This window comes from Petromyzon marinus, chromosome 70, assembly GCF_048934315.1.
Source record: "Petromyzon marinus isolate PM22_M1 ecotype Great Lakes invasive population chromosome 70, UKy_Petmar_22M1.pri1.0, whole genome shotgun sequence".
NCBI lineage: Eukaryota > Metazoa > Chordata > Hyperoartia > Petromyzontiformes > Petromyzontidae > Petromyzon > Petromyzon marinus.
In genome coordinates, this window is record NC_133736.1 from 6,160,897 (window position 1) to 6,185,559 (window position 24,663).

General features: G+C 48.1%; 1 protein-coding gene across 1 annotated transcript in view; it reads left to right on the forward strand.

Moving 5' to 3' along the window:
- The first annotated feature begins 228 nt into the window (after positions 1 to 228).
- Positions 229 to 24,663, forward strand: part of LOC116958043 (diamine acetyltransferase 1-like) — a 36,081-nt gene continuing 11,646 nt past the window's right edge. The window contains exons 1-4 of the mRNA XM_076055235.1: positions 229 to 564; positions 11,676 to 11,727; positions 22,327 to 22,410; positions 24,276 to 24,398. Coding sequence (XP_075911350.1) covers positions 499 to 564; positions 11,676 to 11,727; positions 22,327 to 22,410; positions 24,276 to 24,398 — 325 coding nt within the window. The 5' untranslated portion in view covers positions 229 to 498. The remainder of the gene's footprint in view (positions 565 to 11,675; positions 11,728 to 22,326; positions 22,411 to 24,275; positions 24,399 to 24,663) is intronic.

Sequence of the window (24,663 nt, forward strand, 5' to 3'; positions counted from 1 at the left end):
ATTCGCTCACTCACCCACTCACTCACCCATCCACTCACCCACTTACCCATTAATTAACTCACTCACCCACTCACTCAACTATCCACTCACCCACTCACCCATTAATTCGCTCACTCACCCACCCACTCACTTACCCATCCATTCGCCCACTCACCCAAGGATCCACTCACTCACCCACTCACCCATCCACTCACCCATTAAAACACTCACTCACCCACTCACTCACCCATCCACTCGCCCACTCACCCAAGAATTCACTCACTAACCCACCCACTCACCCTTCCACTCACTCGCCCATCCACCCACGCACCCGCCGTAGGCCCCGCCCACTCTCACTAGACCCCGCCCACCAAGTCTTTGAGCGCTATAAAAGTGTCATTCTAACGTCAATCCTAGGGGTCAGGTGTCTAGGCTCCTCTTAAACTAGCGGCTCACTCGGCCATCACTCCCTAATGGTTCAGTGGTGCCGGTCTACCCAGCTCGCATTCACTCTCAGCAATGGAAAATTTCAACATCAGACGCGCATGCGCAGACGACTGCAAGGGGATCCTCCGGATGATCAAGGTGAGCTCTGTCACTCACTCACCCAGCCACTCACCCACTCACTCGCCAGCTCACTCAATCACTCACCCAGCCACTCACCCAGCCACCCAACCACTCAACCAGCCACTCACCCAGCCACTCACCCAGCCACTCACCAGCTCACTCACCCGCTCACTCATTCACTCACCCGCTCACTCACCCGCTCACTCACCCGCACACTCACCAGCTCACTCACCCGCTCACTCAGCCAGCCACTCATTCACTCACCCGCTCACTCACCCGCTCACTCACTCAGCCACTCATTCACTCACCCACACAATCACCCACACACTCACCCGCTCACTCACCCAGCCACTCATTCACTAACCCACTAATTCACCCGCTCACTCACTCAGCCACTCATTCACTCACCCACACACTCACCCAGCCACTCATTCACTCACCCACACACTCACCCGCTCACTCACCCAGCCACTCATTCACTCGCGCACGCACTCACCCGCTCACTCACCCAGTCACTCATTCACTCATCCACATACTCACCCGCTCACTCACCCAGCCACTCATTCAATCATCCACACACTCACCCGCTCACTCACCCAGCCACTCATTCACTCACCCACACACTCACCCACACACTCAACCGTTCACTCACCCAGCCAGTCATTCACTCACCTGCTCACTCACCCGCTCACTCACCCGCTCACTCACCCACTCGCTCACCCAGCCACTCATTCACCCACCCACACACTCACACGCTCACTCACCCAGCCACTCATTCACTCACCCAAACATTCACTCACCCACACACTCACCCGTTCACTCACCCAGCCACTCGTTCACTCACCCACACACTCACCCAGCCAATTATTCACTCACCCACACACTCACCCGCTCACTCACCCGCTCACTCACCCAGCCACTCATTCACTCACCCAACCATTCACTCACCCACAAAATCACGATGTCACTCACCCAGCCACTCATTCACTCACCCACTATTTCACCGGCTCACTCACTCAGTGTATAGACCAGCGGTAGGGGGAGAATCAGTCCTGGATAGACAGGACCCTGGACCCAAGTCTTATAGCCCTTGTAGAGAGCTGGGGCTCAGCGTAGACCAGCGGTAAGGGGAGAATCAGTCCTGGATAGACAGGACCCTGTACCCAAGTCTTACAGCCCTTGTAAAGGGATGGGGCTCAGTGTAGACCATTGGTCAGGGGAGAATCGGTCCTGGATAGACAGGACCCTGGACCCAAGCCTCAGAGCCTTTGTACAGGGCTTGGGCTCAGTGTAGATCAATGGTCGGGGGAGAATCAGTCCTGGATAGACAGGACCCTGGACCCAAGTCTTACAGCCCTTCTAAAGGGGCTGGAGCTCAGTGTAGACCAGCGGTAGGGGGAGAATCAGTCCTGGATAGACAGGACCCTGGACCCAAGTCTTATAGCCCTTGTAGAGGAATGGGGCTTAGTGTAGACCATTGGTCAGGGGAGAATCGGTCCTGGATAGACAGGACCCTGGACCCAAGTCTTACAGCCCTTCTAAAGGGATGGGGCTCAGTGTAGACCAGCGGTGAGGGGAGAATCGGTCCTGGATAGACAGGACCCTGTACCCAAGTCTTACAGCCCTTGTAGAGGGATGGGGCTCAGTGTAGACCATTGGTCAGGGGAGAATCGGTCCTGGATAGACAGGACCCTGGACCCAAGTCTTACAGCCCTTGTAGAGGGCTGAGGCTCAGTGTAGACCAGCGGTGAGGGGAGAATCAGTCCTGGATAGACAGGACCCTGGACCCAAGTCTAAGAACCCTTGTAGAGGGATGGGGCTCAGTGTATAGACCAGCGGTAGGGGGAGAATCAGTCCTGGATAGACAGGACCCTGGACCCAAGTCTTACAGCCCTTGTAGAGGGATGGGGCTCAGTGTAGACCATTGGTCAGGGGAGAATCTGTCCTGGATAGACAGGACCCTGGACCCAAGTCTTACAGCCCTTGTAGAGGAATGGGGCTCAGTGTAGACCATTGGTCAGGGGAGAATCGGTCCTGGATAGACAGGACACTGTACCCAAGTCTTACAGCCCTTGTAAAGGGATGGGGCTCAGTGTAGACCATTGGTCAGGGGAGAATCGGTCCTGGTTAGACAGGATCCTGGACCCAAGTCTTACAGCCCTTGTAGAGGGCTGGGGCTCAGCGTAGACCAGCGGTGAAGGGAGAATCGGTCCTGGATAGATAGGACCCTGTACCAAAGTCTTACAGCCCTTGTAGAGGAATGGGGCTCAGTGTAGACCATTGGTCAGGGGAGAATCGGTCCTGGATAGACAGGACCCTGTACCCAAGTCTTACAGCCCTTGTAAAGGGATGGGGCTCAGTGTAGACCATTGGTCAGGGGAGAATCGGTCGTGGATAGACAGGACCCTGGACCCAAGTCTTCCAGCCCTTGTAGAGGGACGGGGCTCAGTGTAGACCAGCGGTAGGGGGAGAATCAGTCCTGGATAGACAGGACCCTGGACCCAAGTCTTACAGCCCTTGTAGAGAGCTGGGGCTCAGCGTAGACCATTGGTGAGGGGAGAATCGGTCCTGGATAGACAGGACCCTGGACCCAAGTCTTACAGCCCTTGTAGAGGGATGGGGCTCAGTGTATAGACCAGCGGTGAGGGGAGAATCAGTCCTGGATAGACAGGACCCTGGACCCAAGTCTTACAGCCCTTGTAGAGGGATGGGGCTCAGTGTATAGACCATTGGTCAGGGGAGAATCAGTCCTGGATAGACAGGACCCTGTACCCAAGTCTTACAGCCCTTGTAAAGGGATGGGGCTCAGTGTAGACCATTGGTCAGGGGAGAATCGGTCCTGGTTAGACAGGACCCTGGACCCAAGTCTTACAGCCCTTGTAGAGGGATGGGGCTCAGTGTAGACCATTGGTCAGGGGAGAATCGGTCCTGGATAGACAGGACCCTGGACCCAAGTCTTACAGCCCTTGTAGAGGGATGGGGCTCAGTGTATAGACCAGCGGTAGGGGGAGAATCAGTCCTGGATAGACAGGACCCTGGACCCAAGTCTTACAGCCCTTGTAGAGAGCTGGGGCTCAGCGTAGACCAGCGGTAAGGGGAGAATCAGTCCTGGATAGACAGGACCCTGGACCCAAGTCTTACAGCCCTTGTAGAGGGATGGGGCTCAGTGTAGACCATTGGTCAGGGGAGAATTGGTCCTGGATAGACAGGACCCTGTACCCAAGTCTTACAGCCCTTGTAGAGGGCTGGGGCTCAGTGTAGACCAGCGGTGAGGGGAGAATCGGTCCTGGATAGACAGGACCCTGTACCCAAGTCTTACAGCCCTTCTAAAGGGGCTGGAGCTCAGTGTAGACCAGCGGTAGGGGGAGAATCAGTCCTGGATAGACAGGACCCTGGACCCAAGTCTTACAGCCCTTGTAGAGGGATGGGGCTCAGTGTAGACCATTGGTCAGGGGAGAATCGGTCCTGGATAGACAGGACCCTGGACCCAAGTCTTAGAGCCCTTGTAGAGGGATGGGGCTCAGTGTAGACCATTGGTCAGGGGAGAATCGGTCCTGGATAGACAGGACCCTGGACCCAAGTCTTAGAGCCCTTGTAGAGGGATGGGGCTCAGTGTAGACCATTGGTCAGGGGAGAATCGGTCCTGGATAGACAGGACCCTGGCTCCAAGCCTTACACTGATCTGGGGCTCAGTGCATAGACCAGGAGGACGTTAGGCTAGCGGGTCACCAGTGAGTAGGTCCCGCCAAGCCAGGAGGCCGTGCCTCCCTAGGTATCGGGTAACGGGACCGTCATACCCCTTGTGTGTGTTCGTGACCGTGTCGGAGCAAAGACTTTAAAACCAGAGTGTGCCTCGTAAAGAAGTTTATCCGTCCATATTTACAACACTACAAATGCATGTTAAAAGTTTTTTTTATATATATAGCAGATAGGAGGATTGTTTCCTGAAAAAAAACCGTTCTGTTAAATTGCAGTTCATATAGGTAGGCTAAGAATTTACCTTGTGTTTTTTTTACTTTACATTTTTACCGCGCAATACAGTATTGTAATTAATAAATACGTACAGAATGTAGTTTATACAGTACGGTACTGTGAATCGCTCTGCTTTTGCCCAATTATCGCCATTCTTTAAGACTCCTGGGGTAGCTCTAGGCCATCTTCGACTTACGATATTTTTGACTTCACGATGTGGTCGTCCGTAGCGCATCTCCATCGCGAGTCGAGGACTATGTTTCGATTTTTTTTAAATCTTGATTTCAAGCCTTCGTGACTGCAGTAGTCCACAGGCCCCGCTTCTCTTCGGCAAAGTTCATAGTTTCATTGTTTTCATTTATTTTGGTATAGCCCTGTGAGCCCATTCGGCTCTTGAATCGGGTGCAACAGCAACAAACAAAAAAACGTGAACAAGAAAAACATCTTAAAGTGACTTTATGTGTGACTGTGCAAACAGAAAATCCTTTGCAAAAAAAAACATAAAAAATATTCCTGAAACAGCCCCGTGCACACCACCAACGCTGTGTGTAAAAAAATCCCAGTGGGATGCAAGTCAAAATAACACCAAGAACAACAAGAACAACAACATATTATATTATCATAGTAATGTTTTTTTGTTTGCATTTTGACTGCAGGTATTGTGGTTAATGCGGTAAACATGAATCCTTGTAAAATCAAAAGGTTTCAGTTTTGTTACCAGAAAAAAGGGGGAAAAACCCCAATTATTACATTTTTTATACTGGCAAAGGAGGTCGAATGATAACTAAGACAACTAAGATTAAGGACATCAGTCTAACTCCGTTCTACAATAAACAAAAACATGGCCAAAACCCCCAAAAAAACACGTTTTCGAAATCACCAAAATAAAAGCCATAAATGCAATGTAACAGTGTGATCATAGGGACTGTGACCGAATTTTTTTTTTGTTTTACAATAAACTACGTAAATGAATTATAACACCAAAATCTACAGCCGTATTTTAGGCCGCTTGAATAAGCAGTGGCAGCTACGGGGTTGTACAACTCCTCCAGAGCGGTTTTGAGTGAACATCTCACAGGTAGTGATTCAAGTCGCAGTTTATTGGCAATAGCATTCCAGACCCTGGGGGCATCAATAGCATCCAATAGTCCGCGTAGGTGCAAAAGAGCTCCGTGACTTTACCGAAAGAACCACGGAGTTATATTCTTAGTTTTTTTCGGTAAAGTCACGTTGAAGAGAAACAACAAAATAATAAAATATATATAACAATAAAAAATTATCACGACGTTTCGACCATAACTCAAACGGTCCTCTTTTCAAAATATAGATGGACTAGTCCTGGGCAAACTGCCAAATCGTTGCGCGTGGCGCAAACGTTTTTTAAATAAATAAATAAATGCGCCGTTTTAAAAATAAATTTATGCAAACCAACACACCTGAAGATGACCGTTTGAGTTATGGTCGAAACGTCGTGAGAATTTTTTGTATTGTTTTATATATATATATTTTATTATTTTGTTGTTTCTCTTCAACGTGACTTTACCGAAAAAAAACTAAGAATATGAATTACTGCAGTCACGAAAGCTTTAAAGCAAAATTTAACCACGGAGTTGTTTTGTGTGTGTCTGTGTGTGTTTGTTTGCATTCACACCACAAGCATTGTGGGGTTGAATGCTAAGCGAGGACGATAACCCCGTTCGAGGTTTCAGTTTGGCGTTTGTGGCGTTTGAACGGCAGCCGTTTTGCTGCCGGTCCATTGTTCCGTTTCGTGTTTCGTCGCGACGAAGTTATAGACGCACGGAGAGAAGTATGCGGCAGCTATGAATGTCCACGTGATGATGACGATGATGATGAAGATGAAGCTACCACTTGGTTGCGCTATCTGTAATCTGTAATGGGCAGTTTCACGCCTGATTAAAAGAGCTATGCCTCAGCAGCTCATCGGGGACTTATCCTGGTCAAGTGAAACGATTTTAGAGGTCCAGTGTGGGTCTCTACGACTGTGGCTCTCTGTGGGTCTCTATGGGTTTCTGTGGGTCTCTGTGGGTCTCTGGGGGACACTGTGGGTCTCTGTGGGTTTCTGTGGGTCGCTGTGGGTCTCTGTGGGGCTCTGTGGGTCTCTATAGGTTTCTGTGGGTCTCTGTGGGTCTCTGTGGGACTATGTGGGTCTCTGTGGGTCTCTATGGGTCTCTGTGGGACTCTGTGGGTCTCTATGGGTCTCTGTGCGTCTCTATGGGTCTCTGTGGGACCTTGTGGGTCTCTGTGGGTCTCTGTGGGTCTCTATGGGTTTCTGTGGCTCTCTGTGGGTCTCTATGGGTTTTTGTGAGTCTCTGTGGGACTCTGTGGGTCTCTGTGGGTCTCTATGGGTTTTTGTGAGTCTCTGTGGGTCTCTGTGGGTCTCTATGGATCTCTATGGGTGTCTAGTGCTGTACTAGTATACTATATACTACACCATACACTACACTATACACTAGTGCTGTACTAGTATACTACACTATACACTACACTATACACTACACTATACACTAGTGCTGTACTAGTATACTATACTATACACTACACTATACACTACACTATACACTAGTGCTGTACTAGTATACTACACTAGATACTACACTATATACTACACTATACACTACACTATACACTAGTGCTGTACTAGTATACTACACTATACACTACATTATACACTAGTGCTGTACTAGTATACTACACTATACACTACACTATACACTACACTACACACTAGTGCTGTACTAGTATACTACACTATACACTACACTATACACTACACTATACAATACACTATACACTACACTATACACTATACTATACACCACACTCTACACTAGTGCTGTACTAGTGCTGTACTAGTACACTACACTATACACTACACTACACACTAGTGCTGTACTAGTACACTACACTAGACACTACACTACACACTAGTGCTGTACTAGTACACTACATTACACACTACACTACACACTAGTGCTGTACTAGTACACTACACTACACACTACACTACACACTAGTGCTGTACTAGTACACTACACACTACACTACACTATACACTACACACTACACTACACACTAGTGCTGCACTAGTACACTACACTACACACTACGCTACACACTAGTGCCGTACTAGTGACGAATTGACTCCATTCTGTGTACGTGACAACCCTTACAAGTTGGCTGTGTCGGGTGGTCGGGTGGTTGAATGTTTCCCACCGTGGTCGCGTGTACCATGAATTTCTTGTGTCTGCCCCTCCACGCCCAAGGGTCACGTGTGTAGTGGCCGTGGTGTTTACTTTTTGCTGCGGCTATAAACTCCCCCCGCGGTGACGATGGTGACGATAAATCGTAACAAGGCCGTAATGCCTTTGCTATAAAATGGATGTACGTTCGCATGATTGTGGTTATGGTTGTACTTTATAAATCGCTAATCTCTCTGCCGTTAACATACAATGGAACAAGAAAAGGTTACAAATATATATATTTTAAAAACAGAGGAGTGTAAATACAATAACACTGTTAAGACATTATTGTTAAATAATATTTTCTTTTTTAAAAGTCCATCCTACGTGTTAGTGAATTGTTCAATATTTAAGGCAGGAAATTCGTTTTCAAATTTAGTATTTTTTTATTTTTCTGGGGGGTAAGGGGGGTGTGACCCCCAGACCACCTGGAAGATTTGGCCCCCACCACTGTTGTTCTTCATGGCTACGGCTTACGGGCATTGGGTCTGAATAAAGGGCCCTCCACTTGCCGGAGAAATCGTCAAGTTTATGGTGGGCAGTTTCGCTTCTGTGAAAAACTTGGCGCGTAGCGTTTAACAGCACCTTCCTGTTCTGGCGAAGCAAAAAAGCGTTTATGGTTTTAGAACGGGTCTCTATGAGCACGGATGTCTGTGTGGGTCTCTGTGGGTCTCTGTGGGTCTCTGTGAGTCTCTATGAGTCTCTGTGGGTCTATGTGGGTCTCTGTCGGTCTCTGCGAGTCTCTGTGAGTCTCTATGAGTCTCTATGAGTCTCTGTGGGTCTCTGTGAGTCTCTATGAGTCTCTGTTGGTCTCTGTGAGTCTCTATGAGTCTCTGTTGGTCTCTGTGGGTCTCTGTGGGTCTCTGTGGGTCTCTGTGGGTCTCTGTGGGTCTCTGTGGGTCTCTACGGGTCTATAAACGTGCGTTAAGAGAAAATGGCTTCTGCTATGGCGTCCCACGTGATGATGATGAGGTCACACGTGGTTGAGCAGCCATTCTTTGTGATGGCTTCTGTAAAAAATTACGAGCTACGTAGCTCAGCGGACCTTGCTTACCCTGTCAAAGTAAAACATTGTTTCTAGTTTTAGTACGGGTCTCTATGAGCACGGTTCTCTGCGTGGGTCTCTGTGGGTCGCTGTGGGTCTCTACGGGTCTATGAACGTGCGTTCAGAGAAAATGGCTTCTGCTATGGCGTCCCACGTGATGATGATGAGCTCACACGTGGTTGAGCCGCCATTCTTTGTGATGGCTTCTGTAAAAATTACGAGCTACGTAGCTCAGCAGACCTTGCTTACCCTGTCAAAGTAAAACATTGTTTCTAGTTTTAGTACGGGTCTCTATGAGCACGGTTCTCTGTGTGGACTCTGTATGGGACTCTATGGGTCTCTGTGGGTCTCTACGGGTCTATAAACGTGCGTTCAGAGAATATGGCTTCTGCTATGGCATCCCACGTGATGATGATAAGTTCCCACGTGGTTAAGCAGCTTCATGATGGTGAGCGGGCCCGGGTAAAACTACGTGGCCGGGAGTCAGAGCCATTCCCTGTACACCTTGGGGTGCGACAGGGATGTCCTCTGGCTCCCACATTATTTAACATCTATTTTGACCACGTAGTTCGTGAAGCCTTCAATAGCTGAACCGGGGGAATCTCCATTTGGTACAGATATAATGGGAGGCTGATCGATGCCCGGGTGCGGTCAAGGGATGGCTCCCTATTGCTCAACCACGTTATGTATGCCGATGATTTGGTAATAGCTGCTCATTCAGAGGAGGAGTTGGAGATGCTGCTGCTGAGACTGGAGCGTGACACTTAGAGATGGGGCCTTACCATCAGCCCCACCAAAACTAAGCACCTGCCTGGGTATTTTGTACCATCGGACACTCCACCCCAACAACTCCCAATCGGTGATGGGGCAGTTGTGGAGAGAGTGGAGAGTTTCCCATACCTGGGCAGTGTGCTTATGACCGGTTCCAGTTTAACAGCAGAGGTATCACTCCGAATCAGTCGAGCAGCAATATCTTTTCATCGGTTGTGTAACGCTATGCGGAAGCTACCTGGTTTGTCACTCCACACTAAGCTTCAGGTCTTCTCGGCCACGGTCATTCCCTCCCTTCTCTACGCTTGCGAAACATGGACTCCCCTAATGGAACATCTTCGCTGGTTAGAAACATTTAGGCTAGCCTGATGATCCAAATCTTTGAAAGATCCGGGCAAGGTCCCATCGGTGACCTCCTCCGGCGGGCAAGGTTGCGTTGGCTGGTTCATGTAGCCCGCATGCCCAGCCACCGCATGCCAAAACAGCTTTTGTTCGGCCGGATTGAGGGGGCTAAACGGGAGCGGCACGGGCTAGAGAAGAGATGGAGTGATGTGGTACGGAGGACGTGGAGCTGAGTGGTCTTGCCGATGACTGGTACCAGCGATGTCAAGATCGGCCTCTGTGGAGGAGGCTCGTGAAGGACGCTACTGGGCAGTTGGAGGCAGTCACCCTCCAACAACAACGAGTGGAGCCCCGGGTGGCTAAAGCACAGCAGGTTGGCACAGTAGGGGGCACAGGTGGTGCATTAGCCAGTCATCTCAGTTATCTCAATCATTCGACCTGTGGCACCTGGGTCTGCACCGTGACCTCCTGCCAGCGGGCGTTTGACACTTCACGTGGCCTCAAAGTGCACATGGCCTGGCACAAGCGTCGTGGTGACGTCACCGCCGCTTAATGGCGAATGGCGGTTCTTGCTGTTGTCTGTGTGTGTAAGTTTATGTGTGTGTGTAAGTTTCTGCGTGTGTAAGTTTCTGTGTGTGTAAGTCTCTGTGTGTGTGTAAGTGTGTGTGTAAGTCTCTGTGTGTGTAAGTCTCTGTCTGTGTGTGTGTGTAAGCCTCTGTGTGTGTGTAAGTCTACGTGTGTGTGTAAGTACGTGTAAGTCTCTGTGTGTGTGTAAGTCTCTGTCTGTGTTTGTGTGTAAGTCTCTGTCTGTGTGTGTAAGTCTGTGTGTGTGTAAGTCTCTGTGTGTGTAAACCTCTGTCTCTGTGTGTGTAAGTCTCTGTGTGTGTGTCAGTCTCTGTGTGTGTAAGTCTCTATGTGTGTAAGTCTGTGTGTGTGTGTGTAAGTCTCTGTCTGTGTGTGTGAGTCTCTGTCTGTGTGTGTGTATCTGTAAGTCTTTGTGTGTGTGTGTAAGTCTCTGTCTGTGTGTGTGAGTCTCTGTCTGTGTGTGTAAGTCTCTGTGTGTAAGTCTCTGTATGTGTGTGTACGTCTGTGTGTGCGTGTAAGTCTGTGTGTGTGTGTAAGTATCTGTGTGGAAGTCTGTGTGTGTGTGTAAGTCTCTCTGTGTGTGTAAGTCTCTGTGTGTAAGTCTCTGTGTGTAAGTCCCTGTGTGTGTAAGTCTCTGTGTGTAAGTCTCTGTGTGTGTGTGTAAGTCTCTGTGTGTAAGTCTCTGTGTGTAAGTCTGTGTGTGTAAGTCTCTGTGTGTGTGTAAGTCTCTGTGTGTAAGTCTCTGTGTGTGTGTAAGTCTCTGTGTGTAAGTCTCTGTGTGTGTGTGTAAGTCTCTGTGTGTAAGTCTCTGTGTGTGTAAGTCTCTGTGTGTAAGTCTCTGTGTGTGTGTGTAAGTCTCTGTGTGTAAGTCTCTGTGTGTGTGTGTGTAAGTCTCTGTGTGTAAGTCTGTGTGTGTGTAAGTCTCTGTGTGTAAGTCTCTGTGTGTGTGTGTAAGTCTCTGTGTGTGTAAGTCTCTGTGTGTAAGTCTCTGTGTGTAAGTCTCTGTGTGTGTGTGTAAGTCTCTGTGTGTGTGTGTGTGTAAGTCTGTGTGTGTAAGTCTCTGTGTGTGTGTAAGTCTCTGTGTGTAAGTCTCTGTGTGTTTGTGTGTGAGTCTCTGTGTGTAAGTCCCTGTGTGTGTGTTTGTGTTTCATCAGGAACTGGCCACGTACGAGAAGCTGGGTGATGATGTTCACCTCACAGAGCAAGGTGACACCTGAGTTCACACCCTCGGTCAAGGTCTCCCTCTGTCTGGTTGTATTTGTCGGTACGGGGACGTCGCTACTTACGAACAAGTCAGGGTCCATAGGTCGGTTAGTAAGTCGATTTGTTCGTAAGCACAGCTTTAATTCCTGTCAATTTCAAATGCGTTGTACGGCATGTACACTAAACACGGGGGATGGCTTTAAAGTTGTATAATCTCCTGTAGATGTAGATGCCACTGGTTCTTCACGTTCTGTAGATGTCACTGGTTCTTCACGTTCTGTAGATGTAGATGCCACTGGTTCTTCACGTTCCGTAGATGTAGATGCCACTGGTTCATCATGTTCTTCAGATGTAGATGCCGCTGGTTCTTCACCTTCTACAGATGTAGATGCCACTGGTTCTTCACGTTCTACAGATGTAGATGCCACTGGTTCTTCACGTTCTACAGATGTAGATGTCACTGGTTCTTCGCGTTCTGTAGATGTAGATGCCACTGGTTCTTCACGTTCTGTAGATGTAGATGCCACTGGTTCTTCACGTTCTGTAGATGCCACTGGTTCTTCACGTTCTGTAGATGTCACTGGTTCTTCACGTTCTGTAGATGTAGATGTCACTGGTTCTTCACGTTCTACAGATGTAGATGTCACTGGTTCTTCACGTTCCGTAGATGTAGATGCCACTGGTTCTTCATGTTCTGCAGATGTAGATGCCGCTGGTTCTTCACGTTCTGCAGATGTAGATGCCACTGGTTCTTCGCGGTCTGCAGATGTAGATGCCACTGGTTCTTCACGTTCTGCAGATGTAGATGCCACTGGTTCTTCACGTACTGCAGATGTAGATGCCACTGGTACTTTATGTTCTGCAGATGTAGATGCCACTGGTTCTTCACGTTCTGCAGATGTAGATGCCACTGGTACTTTATGTTCTGCAGATGTAGATGCCACTGGTTCTTCACGTTCTACAGATGTAGATGCCACTGGTTCTTCACATTCTGTAGATGTAGATGCCACTGGTTCATCACGTTCTACAGATGTAGATGCCACTGGTTCTTCACGTTCTGCAGATGTAGATGCCACTGGTTCTTCACGTTCTGCAGATGTAGATGCCACTGGTTCTTCAGGTTCTGCAGATGTAGATGCCACTGGTTCTTCATGTTCTACAGATGTAGATGCCACTGGTTTTCCACGTTCTACAGATGTAGATGTCACTGGTTCTTTACGTTCTGTAGATGTAGATGCCACTGGTTCTTCACGTTCTGTAGATGTAGATGCCACTGGTTCTTCACGTTCTGCAGATGTAGATGCCACTGGTTCTTCAGGTTCTGCAGATGTAGATGCCACTGGTTCTTCACGTTCTGCAGATGTAGATGCCACTGGTTCTTCAGGTTCTGCAGATGTAGATGCCACTGGTTTTCCACGTTCTACAGATGTAGATGCCACTGGTTCTTCGCGTTCTGTAGATGTAGATGCCACTGGTCCTTCACGTTCCGTAGATGTAGATGCCACTGGTTCTTCATGTTCTGCAGATGTAGATGCCGCTGGTTCTTCACCTTCTACAGATGTAGATGCTACTGCTTCTTCACGTTCTACAGATGTAGATGCCACTGGTTCTTCACGTTCTACAGATGTAGATGTCACTGGTTCTTCACGTTCTGTAGATGTAGATGCCTCTGGTTCTTCACGTTCTGTAGATGTAGATGCCACTGGTTCTTCACGTTCGTTAGATGTAGATGTCACTGGTTCTTCACGTTCCGTAGATGTAGATGCCACTGGTTCTTCACGTTCCGTAGATGCCACTGGTTCTTCATGTTCTGCAGATGTAGATGCCGCTGGTTCTTCACGTTCTGCAGATGTAGATGCCACTGGTTCTTCACGTTCTGCAGATGTAGATGCCACTGGTTCTTCACGTACTGCAGATGTAGATGCCACTGGTACTTTATGTTCTGCAGATGTAGATGCCACTGGTTCTTCACGTTCTGCAGATGTAGATGCCACTGGTACTTTATGTTCTGCACATGTAGATGCCACTGGTTCTTCACGTTCTACAGATGTAGATGCCACTGGTTCTTCACATTCTGTAGATGTAGATGCCACTGGTTCATCACGTTCTACAGATGTAGATGCCACTGGTTCTTCACGTTCTGCAGATGTAGATGCCACTGGTTCTTCACGTTCTGCAGATGTAGATGCCACTGGTTTTTCAGGTTCTGCAGATGTAGATGCCACTGGTTCTTCATGTTCTACAGATATAGATGCCACTGGTTTTCCACGTTCTACAGATGTAAATGTCACTGGTTCTTTACGTTCTGTAGATGTAGATGCCACTGGTTCTTCACGTTCTGTAGATGTAGATGCCACTGGTTCTTCACGTTCTGCAGATGTAGATGCCACTGGTTCTTCAGGTTCTGCAGATGTAGATGCCACTGGTTTTCCACGTTCTACAGATGTAGATGCCATTGGTTCTTCGCGTTCTGTAGATGTAGATGCCACTGGTTCTTCACGTTCCGTAGATGTAGATGCCACTGGTTCTTCATGTTCTGCAGATGTAGATGCCACTGGTTCTTCACATTCTACAGATGTAGATGCCACTGGTTCTTCACGTTCTACAGATGTAGATGTCACTGGTTCTTCACGTTCTGTAGATGTAGATGCCACTGGTTCTTCACGTTCTGTAGATGTAGATGCCGCTGGTTCTTCACGTTCGTTAGATGTAGATGTCACTGGTTCTTCACGTTCCGTAGATGTAGATGCCACTGGTTCTTCACGTTCCGTAGATGTAGATGCCACTGGTTCTTCATGTTCTGCAGATGTAGATGCCGCTGGTTCTTCACGTTCTGCAGATGTAGATGCCACTGGTTCTTCACGTTCTGCAGATGTAGATGCCACTTGTTCTTCACGTACTGCAGATGTAGATGCCACTGGTACTTTATGTTCTGCAGATGTAGATGCCACTGGTTCTTCACGTTCAGCAGATGTAGATGCCACTGGTTCATCACGTTCTACAGATGTAGATGCCACTGGTTCTTCACGTTCTACAGATGTAGATGCCACTGGTTCTTCACATTCTGTAGATGTAGATGCCACTGGTTCATCACGTTCTACAGATGTAGATGCCACTGGTTCTTCACGTTCTGCAGATGTAGATGCCACTGGTTCTTCACGTTCTGCAGATGTAGATGCCACTGGTTTTTCAGGTTCTGCAGATGTAGATGTCACTGGTTCTTCACGTTCTGTAGATGTAGATGCCTCTGGTTCTTCACGTTCTGTAGATGTAGATGCCACTGGTTCTTCACGTTCGTTAGATGTAGATGTCACTGGTTCTTCACGTTCCGTAGATGTAGATGCCACTGGTTCTTCACGTTCCGTAGATGCCACTGGTTCTTCATGTTCTGCAGATGTAGATGCCGCTGGTTCTTCACGTTCTGCAGATGTAGATGCCACTGGTTCTTCACGTTCTGCAGATGTAGATGCCACTGGTTCTTCACGTACTGCAGATGTAGATGCCACTGGTACTTTATGTTCTGCAGATGTAGATGCCACTGGTTCTTCACGTTCTGCAGATGTAGATGCCACTGGTACTTTATGTTCTGCACATGTAGATGCCACTGGTTCTTCACGTTCTACAGATGTAGATGCCACTGGTTCTTCACATTCTGTAGATGTAGATGCCACTGGTTCATCACGTTCTACAGATGTAGATGCCACTGGTTCTTCACGTTCTGCAGATGTAGATGCCACTGGTTCTTCACGTTCTGCAGATGTAGATGCCACTGGTTTTTCAGGTTCTGCAGATGTAGATGCCACTGGTTCTTCATGTTCTACAGATATAGATGCCACTGGTTTTCCACGTTCTACAGATGTAAATGTCACTGGTTCTTTACGTTCTGTAGATGTAGATGCCACTGGTTCTTCACGTTCTGTAGATGTAGATGCCACTGGTTCTTCACGTTCTGCAGATGTAGATGCCACTGGTTCTTCAGGTTCTGCAGATGTAGATGCCACTGGTTTTCCACGTTCTACAGATGTAGATGCCATTGGTTCTTCGCGTTCTGTAGATGTAGATGCCACTGGTTCTTCACGTTCCGTAGATGTAGATGCCACTGGTTCTTCATGTTCTGCAGATGTAGATGCCACTGGTTCTTCACATTCTACAGATGTAGATGCCACTGGTTCTTCACGTTCTACAGATGTAGATGTCACTGGTTCTTCACGTTCTGTAGATGTAGATGCCACTGGTTCTTCACGTTCTGTAGATGTAGATGCCGCTGGTTCTTCACGTTCGTTAGATGTAGATGTCACTGGTTCTTCACGTTCCGTAGATGTAGATGCCACTGGTTCTTCACGTTCCGTAGATGTAGATGCCACTGGTTCTTCATGTTCTGCAGATGTAGATGCCGCTGGTTCTTCACGTTCTGCAGATGTAGATGCCACTGGTTCTTCACGTTCTGCAGATGTAGATGCCACTTGTTCTTCACGTACTGCAGATGTAGATGCCACTGGTACTTTATGTTCTGCAGATGTAGATGCCACTGGTTCTTCACGTTCAGCAGATGTAGATGCCACTGGTTCATCACGTTCTACAGATGTAGATGCCACTGGTTCTTCACGTTCTACAGATGTAGATGCCACTGGTTCTTCACATTCTGTAGATGTAGATGCCACTGGTTCATCACGTTCTACAGATGTAGATGCCACTGGTTCTTCACGTTCTGCAGATGTAGATGCCACTGGTTCTTCACGTTCTGCAGATGTAGATGCCACTGGTTTTTCAGGTTCTGCAGATGTAGATGCCACTGGTTCTTCATGTCCTACAGATGTAGATGCCACTGGTTTTCCACGTTCTACAGATGTAAATGTCACTGGTTCTTTACGTTCTGTAGATGTAGATGCCACTGGTTCTTCACGTTCTGTAGATGTAGATGCCACTGGTTCTTCACGTTCTGCAGATGTAGATGCCACTGGTTCTTCAGGTTCTGCAGATGTAGATGCCACTGGTTCTTCACGTTCTGCAGATGTAGATGCCACTGGTTCTTCAGGTTCTGCAGATGTAGATGCCACTGGTTTTCCACGTTCTACAGATGTAGATGCCACTGGTTCTTCGCGTTCTGTAGATGTAGATGCCACTGGTTCTTCACGTTCTACAGATGTAGATTCCACTGGTTCTTCACGTTCTGATGTAAATCCCACTGGTTCTTCGCGTTCTGTAGATGTAGATGCCACTGGTTCTTCACGTTCCGTAGATGTAGATGCCACTGGTTCTTCATGTTCTGCAGATGTAGATGCCACTGGTTCTTCACATTCTACAGATGTAGATGCCACTGGTTCTTCACGTTCTACAGATGTAGATGTCACTGGTTCTTCACGTTCTGTAGATGTAGATGCCACTGGTTCTTCACGTTCTGTAGATGTAGATGCCGCTGGTTCTTCACGTTCGTTAGATGTAGATGTCACTGGTTCTTCACGTTCCGTAGATGTAGATGCCACTGGTTCTTCATGTTCTGCAGATGTAGATGCCGCTGGTTCTTCACGTTCTGCAGATGTAGATGCCACTGGTTCTTCACGTTCTGCAGATGTAGATGCCACTTGTTCTTCACGTACTGCAGATGTAGATGCCACTGGTACTTTATGTTCTGCAGATGTAGATGCCACTGGTTCTTCACGTTCAGCAGATGTAGATGCCACTGGTTCATCACGTTCTACAGATGTAGATGCCACTGGTTCTTCACGTTCTACAGATGTAGATGCCACTGGTTCTTCACATTCTGTAGATGTAGATGCCACTGGTTCATCACGTCTACAGATGTAGATGCCACTGGTTCTTCACGTTCTGCAGATGTAGATGCCACTGGTTCTTCACGTTCTGCAGATGTAGATGCCACTGGTTTTTCAGGTTCTGCAGATGTAGATGCCACTGGTTCTTCATGTCCTACAGATGTAGATGCCACTGGTTCTTCACGTTCTGTAGATGTCACTGGTTCTTCACGTTCTGTAGATGTAGATGCCACTGGTTCTTCACGTTCTGTAGATGTAGATGCCACTGGTTCTTCACGTTCTGCAGATGTAGATGCCACTGGTTCTTCAGGTTCTGCAGATGTAGATGCCACTGGTTCTTCACGTTCTGCAGATGTAGATGCCACTGGTTCTTCAGGTTCTGCAGATGTAGATGCCACTGGTTTTCCACGTTCTACAGATGTAGATGCCACTGGTTCTTCGCGTTCTGTAGATGTAGATGCCACTGGTTCTTCACGTTCTACAGATGTAGATTCCACTGGTTCTTCACGTTCTGATGTAAATCCCACTGGTTCTTCACGTTCTGTAGATGTAGATGCCACTGGTTCTTCACGTTCTGTAGATGTAGATGCCACTGGTTTTTCACGTTCTGTAGATGTAGATGCCACTGGTTCTTCATATTCTGCAGATGTAGATGCCACTGGTTTTTCACGTTCTACAGATGTAGATGCCACTGGTTCTTCACATTCTGTAGATGTAGATGCCACTGGTTCTTCACGTTTTGTAGATGTAGACGCCACTGGTTCTTCACGTTCTGTAGATGTAGATGCCACTGGTTCTTCACGTTCTGTAGATGTAGATGCCACTGGTTCTTCACGTTCTGTAGATGTAGATGCCAATGGTTCTTCACGTTCCGTAGATGTAGATGTCACTGGTTCTTCACGTTCTGCAGATGTAGATGCCACTGGTTTTGCACGTTCTGCAGATGTAGATGTCACTGGATTTTCACGTTCTGTAGATGTAGATGCCACTGGTTCTTCACGTTCTGCAGATGTAGATGCCACTGGTTCTTCAGGTTCTGCAGATGTAGATGCCACTGGTTCTTCACGTTCTGCAGATGTAGATGCCACTGGTTCTTCAGGTTCTGCAGATGTAGATGCCACTGGTTTTCCACGTTCTACAGATGTAGATGCCACTGGTTCTTCGCGTTCTGTAGATGTAGATGCCACTGGTTCTTCGCGTTCTACAGATGTAGATTCCACTGGTTCTTCACGTTCTGATGTAAATCCCACTGGTTCTTCACGTTCTGTAGATGTAGATGCCACTGGTTCTTCACGTTCTGTAGATGTAGATGCCACTGGTTTTTCACGTTCTGTAGATGTAGATGCCACTGGTTCTTCATATTCTGCAGATGTAGATGCCACTGGTTTTTCACGTTCTACAGATGTAGATGCCACTGGTTCTTCACATTCTGTAGATGTAGATGCCACTGGTTCTTCACGTTTTGTAGATGTAGACGCCACTGGTTCTTCACGTTCTGTAGATGTAGATGCCACTGGTTCTTCACGTTCTGTAGATGTAGATGCCACTGGTTCTTCACGTTCTGTAGATGTAGATGCCAATGGTTCTTCACGTTCCGTAGATGTAGATGTCACTGGTTCTTCACGTTCTGCAGATGTAGATGCCACTGGTTTTGCACGTTCTGCAGATGTAGATGTCACTGGATTTTCACGTTCTGTAGATGTAGATGCCACTGGTTCTTCATGTTCTGCAGATGTAGATGCCACTGGTTCTTCATGTTCTGCAGATGTAGATGCCACTGGTTCTTCACGTTCTACAGATGTAGATGTCACTGGATTTTCACGTTCTGTAGATGTAGATGCCACTGGTTCTTCATGTTCTGCAGATGTAGATGCCACTGGTTCTTCACGTTCTACAGATGTAGATGCCACTGGTTCTTCACGCTCTGCAGATGTAGATGCCACTGGTTCTTCACGTTCTGCAGATCTAGATGCCACTGGTTCTTCACGTTCTGCAGATGTAGATGCCACTGGTTCTTCAGGTTCTGTAGATGTAGATGCCACTGGTTCTTCATGTTCTGCAGATGTAGATGCCACTGGTTCTTCATGTTCTGCAGATGTAGATGCCACTGGTTCTTCACGTTCTGCAGATGTAGATGCCACTTGTTCTTCACGTACTGCAGATGTAGATGCCACTGGTACTTTATGTTCTGCAGATGTAGATGCCACTGGTTCTTCACGTTCAGCAGATGTAGATGCCACTGGTTCATCACGTTCTACAGATGTAGATGCCACTGGTTCTTCACGTTCTACAGAGGTAGATGCCACTGGTTCTTCACATTCTGTAGATGTAGATGCCACTGGTTCATCACGTTCTACAGATGTAGATGCCACTGGTTCTTCACGTTCTGCAGATGTAGATGCCACTGGTTCTTCACGTTCTGCAGATGTAGATGCCACTGGTTTTTCAGGTTCTGCAGATGTAGATGCCACTGGTTCTTCATGTCCTACAGATGTAGATGCCACTGGTTTTCCACGTTCTACAGATGTAAATGTCACTGGTTCTTTACGTTCTGTAGATGTAGATGCCACTGGTTCTTCACGTTCTGTAGATGTAGATGCCACTGGTTCTTCACGTTCTGCAGATGTAGATGCCACTGGTTCTTCAGGTTCTGCAGATGTAGATGCCACTGGTTCTTCACGTTCTGCAGATGTAGATGCCACTGGTTCTTCAGGTTCTGCAGATGTAGATGCCACTGGTTTTCCACGTTCTACAGATGTAGATGCCACTGGTTCTTCGCGTTCTGTAGATGTAGATGCCACTGGTTCTTCACGTTCTACAGATGTAGATTCCACTGGTTCTTCACGTTCTGATGTAAATCCCACTGGTTCTTCACGTTCTGTAGATGTAGATGCCACTGGTTCTTCACGTTCTGTAGATGTAGATGCCACTGGTTTTTCACGTTCTGTAGATGTAGATGCCACTGGTTCTTCATATTCTGCAGATGTAGATGCCACTGGTTTTTCACGTTCTACAGATGTAGATGCCACTGGTTCTTCACATTCTGTAGATGTAGATGCCACTGGTTCTTCACGTTTTGTAGATGTAGACGCCACTGGTTCTTCACGTTCTGTAGATGTAGATGCCACTGGTTCTTCACGTTCTGTAGATGTAGATGCCACTGGTTCTTCACGTTCTGTAGATGTAGATGCCAATGGTTCTTCACGTTCCGTAGATGTAGATGTCACTGGTTCTTCACGTTCTGCAGATGTAGATGCCACTGGTTTTGCACGTTCTGCAGATGTAGATGTCACTGGATTTTCACGTTCTGTAGATGTAGATGCCACTGGTTCTTCATGTTCTGCAGATGTAGATGCCACTGGTTCTTCATGTTCTGCAGATGTAGATGCCACTGGTTCTTCACGTTCTACAGATGTAGATGTCACTGGATTTTCACGTGCTGTAGATGTAGATGCCACTGGTTCTTCATGTTCTGCAGATGTAGATGCTACTGGTTCATCACGTTCTACAGATGTAGATGCCACTGGTTCTTCACGCTCTGCAGATGTAGATGCCACTGGTTCTTCACGTTCTGCAGATCTAGATGCCACTGGTTCTTCACGTTCTGCAGATGTAGATGCCACTGGTTCTTCAGGTTCTGCAGATCCAGATGCCACTGGTTTTTCACGTTCTGCAGATCTAGATGCCACTGATTCTTCACGTTCTGCAGATGTAGTCTGTCCCGTGACCTCCTCGTGCACCTAGCCTGGCACATGCGCCGTGGTGACGTCACCGTGACGTGGTGGTGAATTGCGGCTGCTGGTGTTGGTGGTGCGGTGTATCGAGCGGCGCTGCGTTGTGAACCTGGCGACCCGGGTTCGATTCCCGTGCACGGCCAACACCGGTGATGATGATGATCTGAACCGGTCTTGGGCCTCCGCTAGGTCGACTCAGCCTTAAATGAGTAGCTGGTGTAAACATCGCCACTGGGGAGACAAAGGCGGCCGGGCGTGGTGCTGGCCACCCATCCACTCGTGTGCCGTGCCGGTAGCCATCATAGGAGGTCGTTAACAGCACTTGCCCCAACAGTCTGTTAAGGCTATACGGGGGTTCTTTGTCTTTGTATGTGTGTGAATGTCTGTGCGTGTGTCTGTGTGTGTCTGTGTGTGTCTGTGTGTGCGTGTGTCTCTGTGTATGTGAGTGTCTCGCTGTGTCTGTGTGTGTGTGAATGTCTGTGCGTGTGTGCATGTCTGTGTGTGCCTGTCTGTGTCTGCGTGTCTGTGTGTCTCTGTGTGTCTGCGTGTGCACGTGTATGTGTGTGTGTATGTGTCTGTGTGTCTGTGTGTGCACGTGTATGTCTGTCTGTGCGTCTGTGTGTGCGCGTGTCTGTGTTTCTGTGTGTGTGCGCACGTGTCTGTGTGTCTGTGTGTGTGTCTGTGTGTCTGTGTGTGCGCTTGTCTGTGTGTGCCTGTCTGTGTGTGCGTGTCTGTGTGTCTCTGTGTGTCTGCGTGTGCACGTGTATGTGTGTGTGTATGTGTCTGTATGTCTGTGTGTGCGCGTGTCTGTGTGTGTGTCTATGTGTCTGTGTGCGCGTGTCTGTGTGTGTCTATGTGTCTGTGTGTCTGTGTGTGTGTCTGTGTGTGCGCGTGTCTGTGTGCACGTGTCTGTGTGTGTGTGTCTGTGTTTGTGTCTGTGTGTCTGTGTGTGCGTGTGTCTGTGTGTGTGTGTCTGTGTGTGTGTCTATGTGTCTGTGTGTCTGTGTGTGCGCGTGTCTGTGTGCACGTGTCTGTGTGTGTGTCTGTGTGTGTGTCTATGTGTCTGTGTGTCTGTGTGTCTGTGTCAATGTCTTCAGAGCTCCGACAAGACGGATTTGGGGACCGTGTCTTCTACCAATGCCTCGTCGCTGAACTGAAATCCCCGCCGACGGACGTTGAAGGTAACCAAAGGCAAAGGTCCCCCGTATAGCCTGTGACAGGCTGTAAGGGCAAGTGCTGTTAGCGAGTAGCAGCAGCACCTATACACAGACAAAGGTCCCCCGTGTAGCCTGTGACAGGCTGTAGGGGCAAGTGCTGTTAGAGAGTAGCAGCAGGACCTATACACAGACAAAGCTCCCCCGTGTAGCCTGTGACAGGCTGTAGGGGCAAGTGCTGTTAGCGAGTAGCAGCAGCACCTATACACAGACAAAGCTCCCCCGTGTAGCCTGTGACAGGCTGCAGGGGCAAGTGCTGTGAGTAGCGAGTAGCAGAAGCGCCTATGAAGACTACCGGCACTGTGGCACACGAGGGGGTGGGTGGCCAGCACCACGCCCGGCCGCCTTTGTCTCCCCCAGTGCTAGCGATGTTTTACTGAGCTACACCGCTACACCAGGGAGTCATTTGAGGCAGAGTGGACCTAGGGGAGGCGCAGAACCAACAAGCAATTGTAATGAATTGACTTCGTGAATCTAGAGGATGACGATGATGATGATGATTTAAAAGTGGCATCAAATCGCCCAGTGGCTTCCTAATATCGGAAGGAAGAGACTCATAGAGAAGCATAGAGACTCATAGAGATCCAGAGACTCATAGAGACCCACAGAGATTCAGAGACTCATAGAGACCCACAGAGACCCATAGAGACCCAGAGATTCATAGAGACCCACAGAGACCCACAGATGGTGGTGGTGGTGGTGGTGATGGTGGTGATGGTGGTGATGGTGGTGATGGTGGTGATGGTGGTGATGGTGGTGGTGATGGTGATTGTGGTGATGGTGGTGATTATGGTGATGATGATGGTGGTGATGATGATGGTGGTGATTATGGTAATGATGATGATGGTGGTGATTATGGTAATGATGATGATGGTGGTGATTATGGTGGTGATGATGATGGTGGTGATGATGATGGTGATGGTGGTGATGATGGTGATGGTGATGATGATGATGGTGGTGATGATGATGGTGGTGATTATGGTAATGATGATGATGGTGGTGATTATGGTGGTGATGATGATGGTGGTGATGGTGGTGATGATGATGATAATGATGATGGTGGTGATGGTGGTAATGATGATGATGGTGGTGATGATGGTGATGGTGGTGATGATGACGATGGGATGATGATGATGGTGGTGATTATGGTGATGATGATGGTGGTGATGATGGTGGTGATTATGGTAATGATGATGGTGGTGATGGTGGTGATGATGATGGTGATGATGATGGTTGTGATGATGATGACGGTGGTGATTATGGTGATGATGATGATGGTGGTGATTATGGTAATGATGATGGTGGTGGTGATGATTATGGTAATGATGGTGATGATGATGGTGATCATGGTGATGATGGTGGTGATGGTGGTGATGATGGTGGTGATGATGATGATGGTGGTGATGGTGCTGATGATGATGGTGGTGATGATGGTTGTGATGATGATGATGATGGTGGTGATTATGGTAATGATGATGGTGGTGATGATTATGGTAATGATGGTGATGATGATGGTGATCATGGTGATGATGGTGGTGATGGTGGTGATGGTGGTGATGGTGGTGATTATGGTGATGATGATGATGGTGGTGATTATGGTAATGATGATGGTGGTGATGGTGGTGATTATGGTAATGATGATGGTGGTGATGGTGCTGATGGTGGTGATGGTGGTGATTATGGTGATGATGATGATGGTGGTGATTATGGTAATGATGATGGTGGTGATGGTGGTGATGGTGGTGATTATGGTGATGATGATGATGGTGGTGATTATGGTGATGATGATGATGGTCGTGATGGTAATGGTGATGTCATCCCCTCTGTTCCAGCCTCGGCGTGCTCTCCGCCAGGTGACTCCCTAGTCGGCTTTGCCATGTTTTACTTCGTCTATGACCCCTGGACAGGCAAGAGCATCTGTCTGGAGGACTTCTACGTGATGAAGGAATACCGAGGTGAGGAGTCGCTCCTCGCTACCCCCTCTCATCTCACTCCACTCCCTCTCATCTCACTCCACTCACTCTCATCTCACTCCACTCCACTCTCATCTCACTCCACTCCACTCTCATCTCACTCCACTCCACTCTCTCTCCTGCCTCTCATCTCACTCCACTCCCTCTCATCTCACTCCACTCCCTCTCATCTCACTCCACTCCACTCTCATCTCACTCCACTCCACTCTCATCTCACTCCACTCCACTCTCATCTCACTCCACTCCA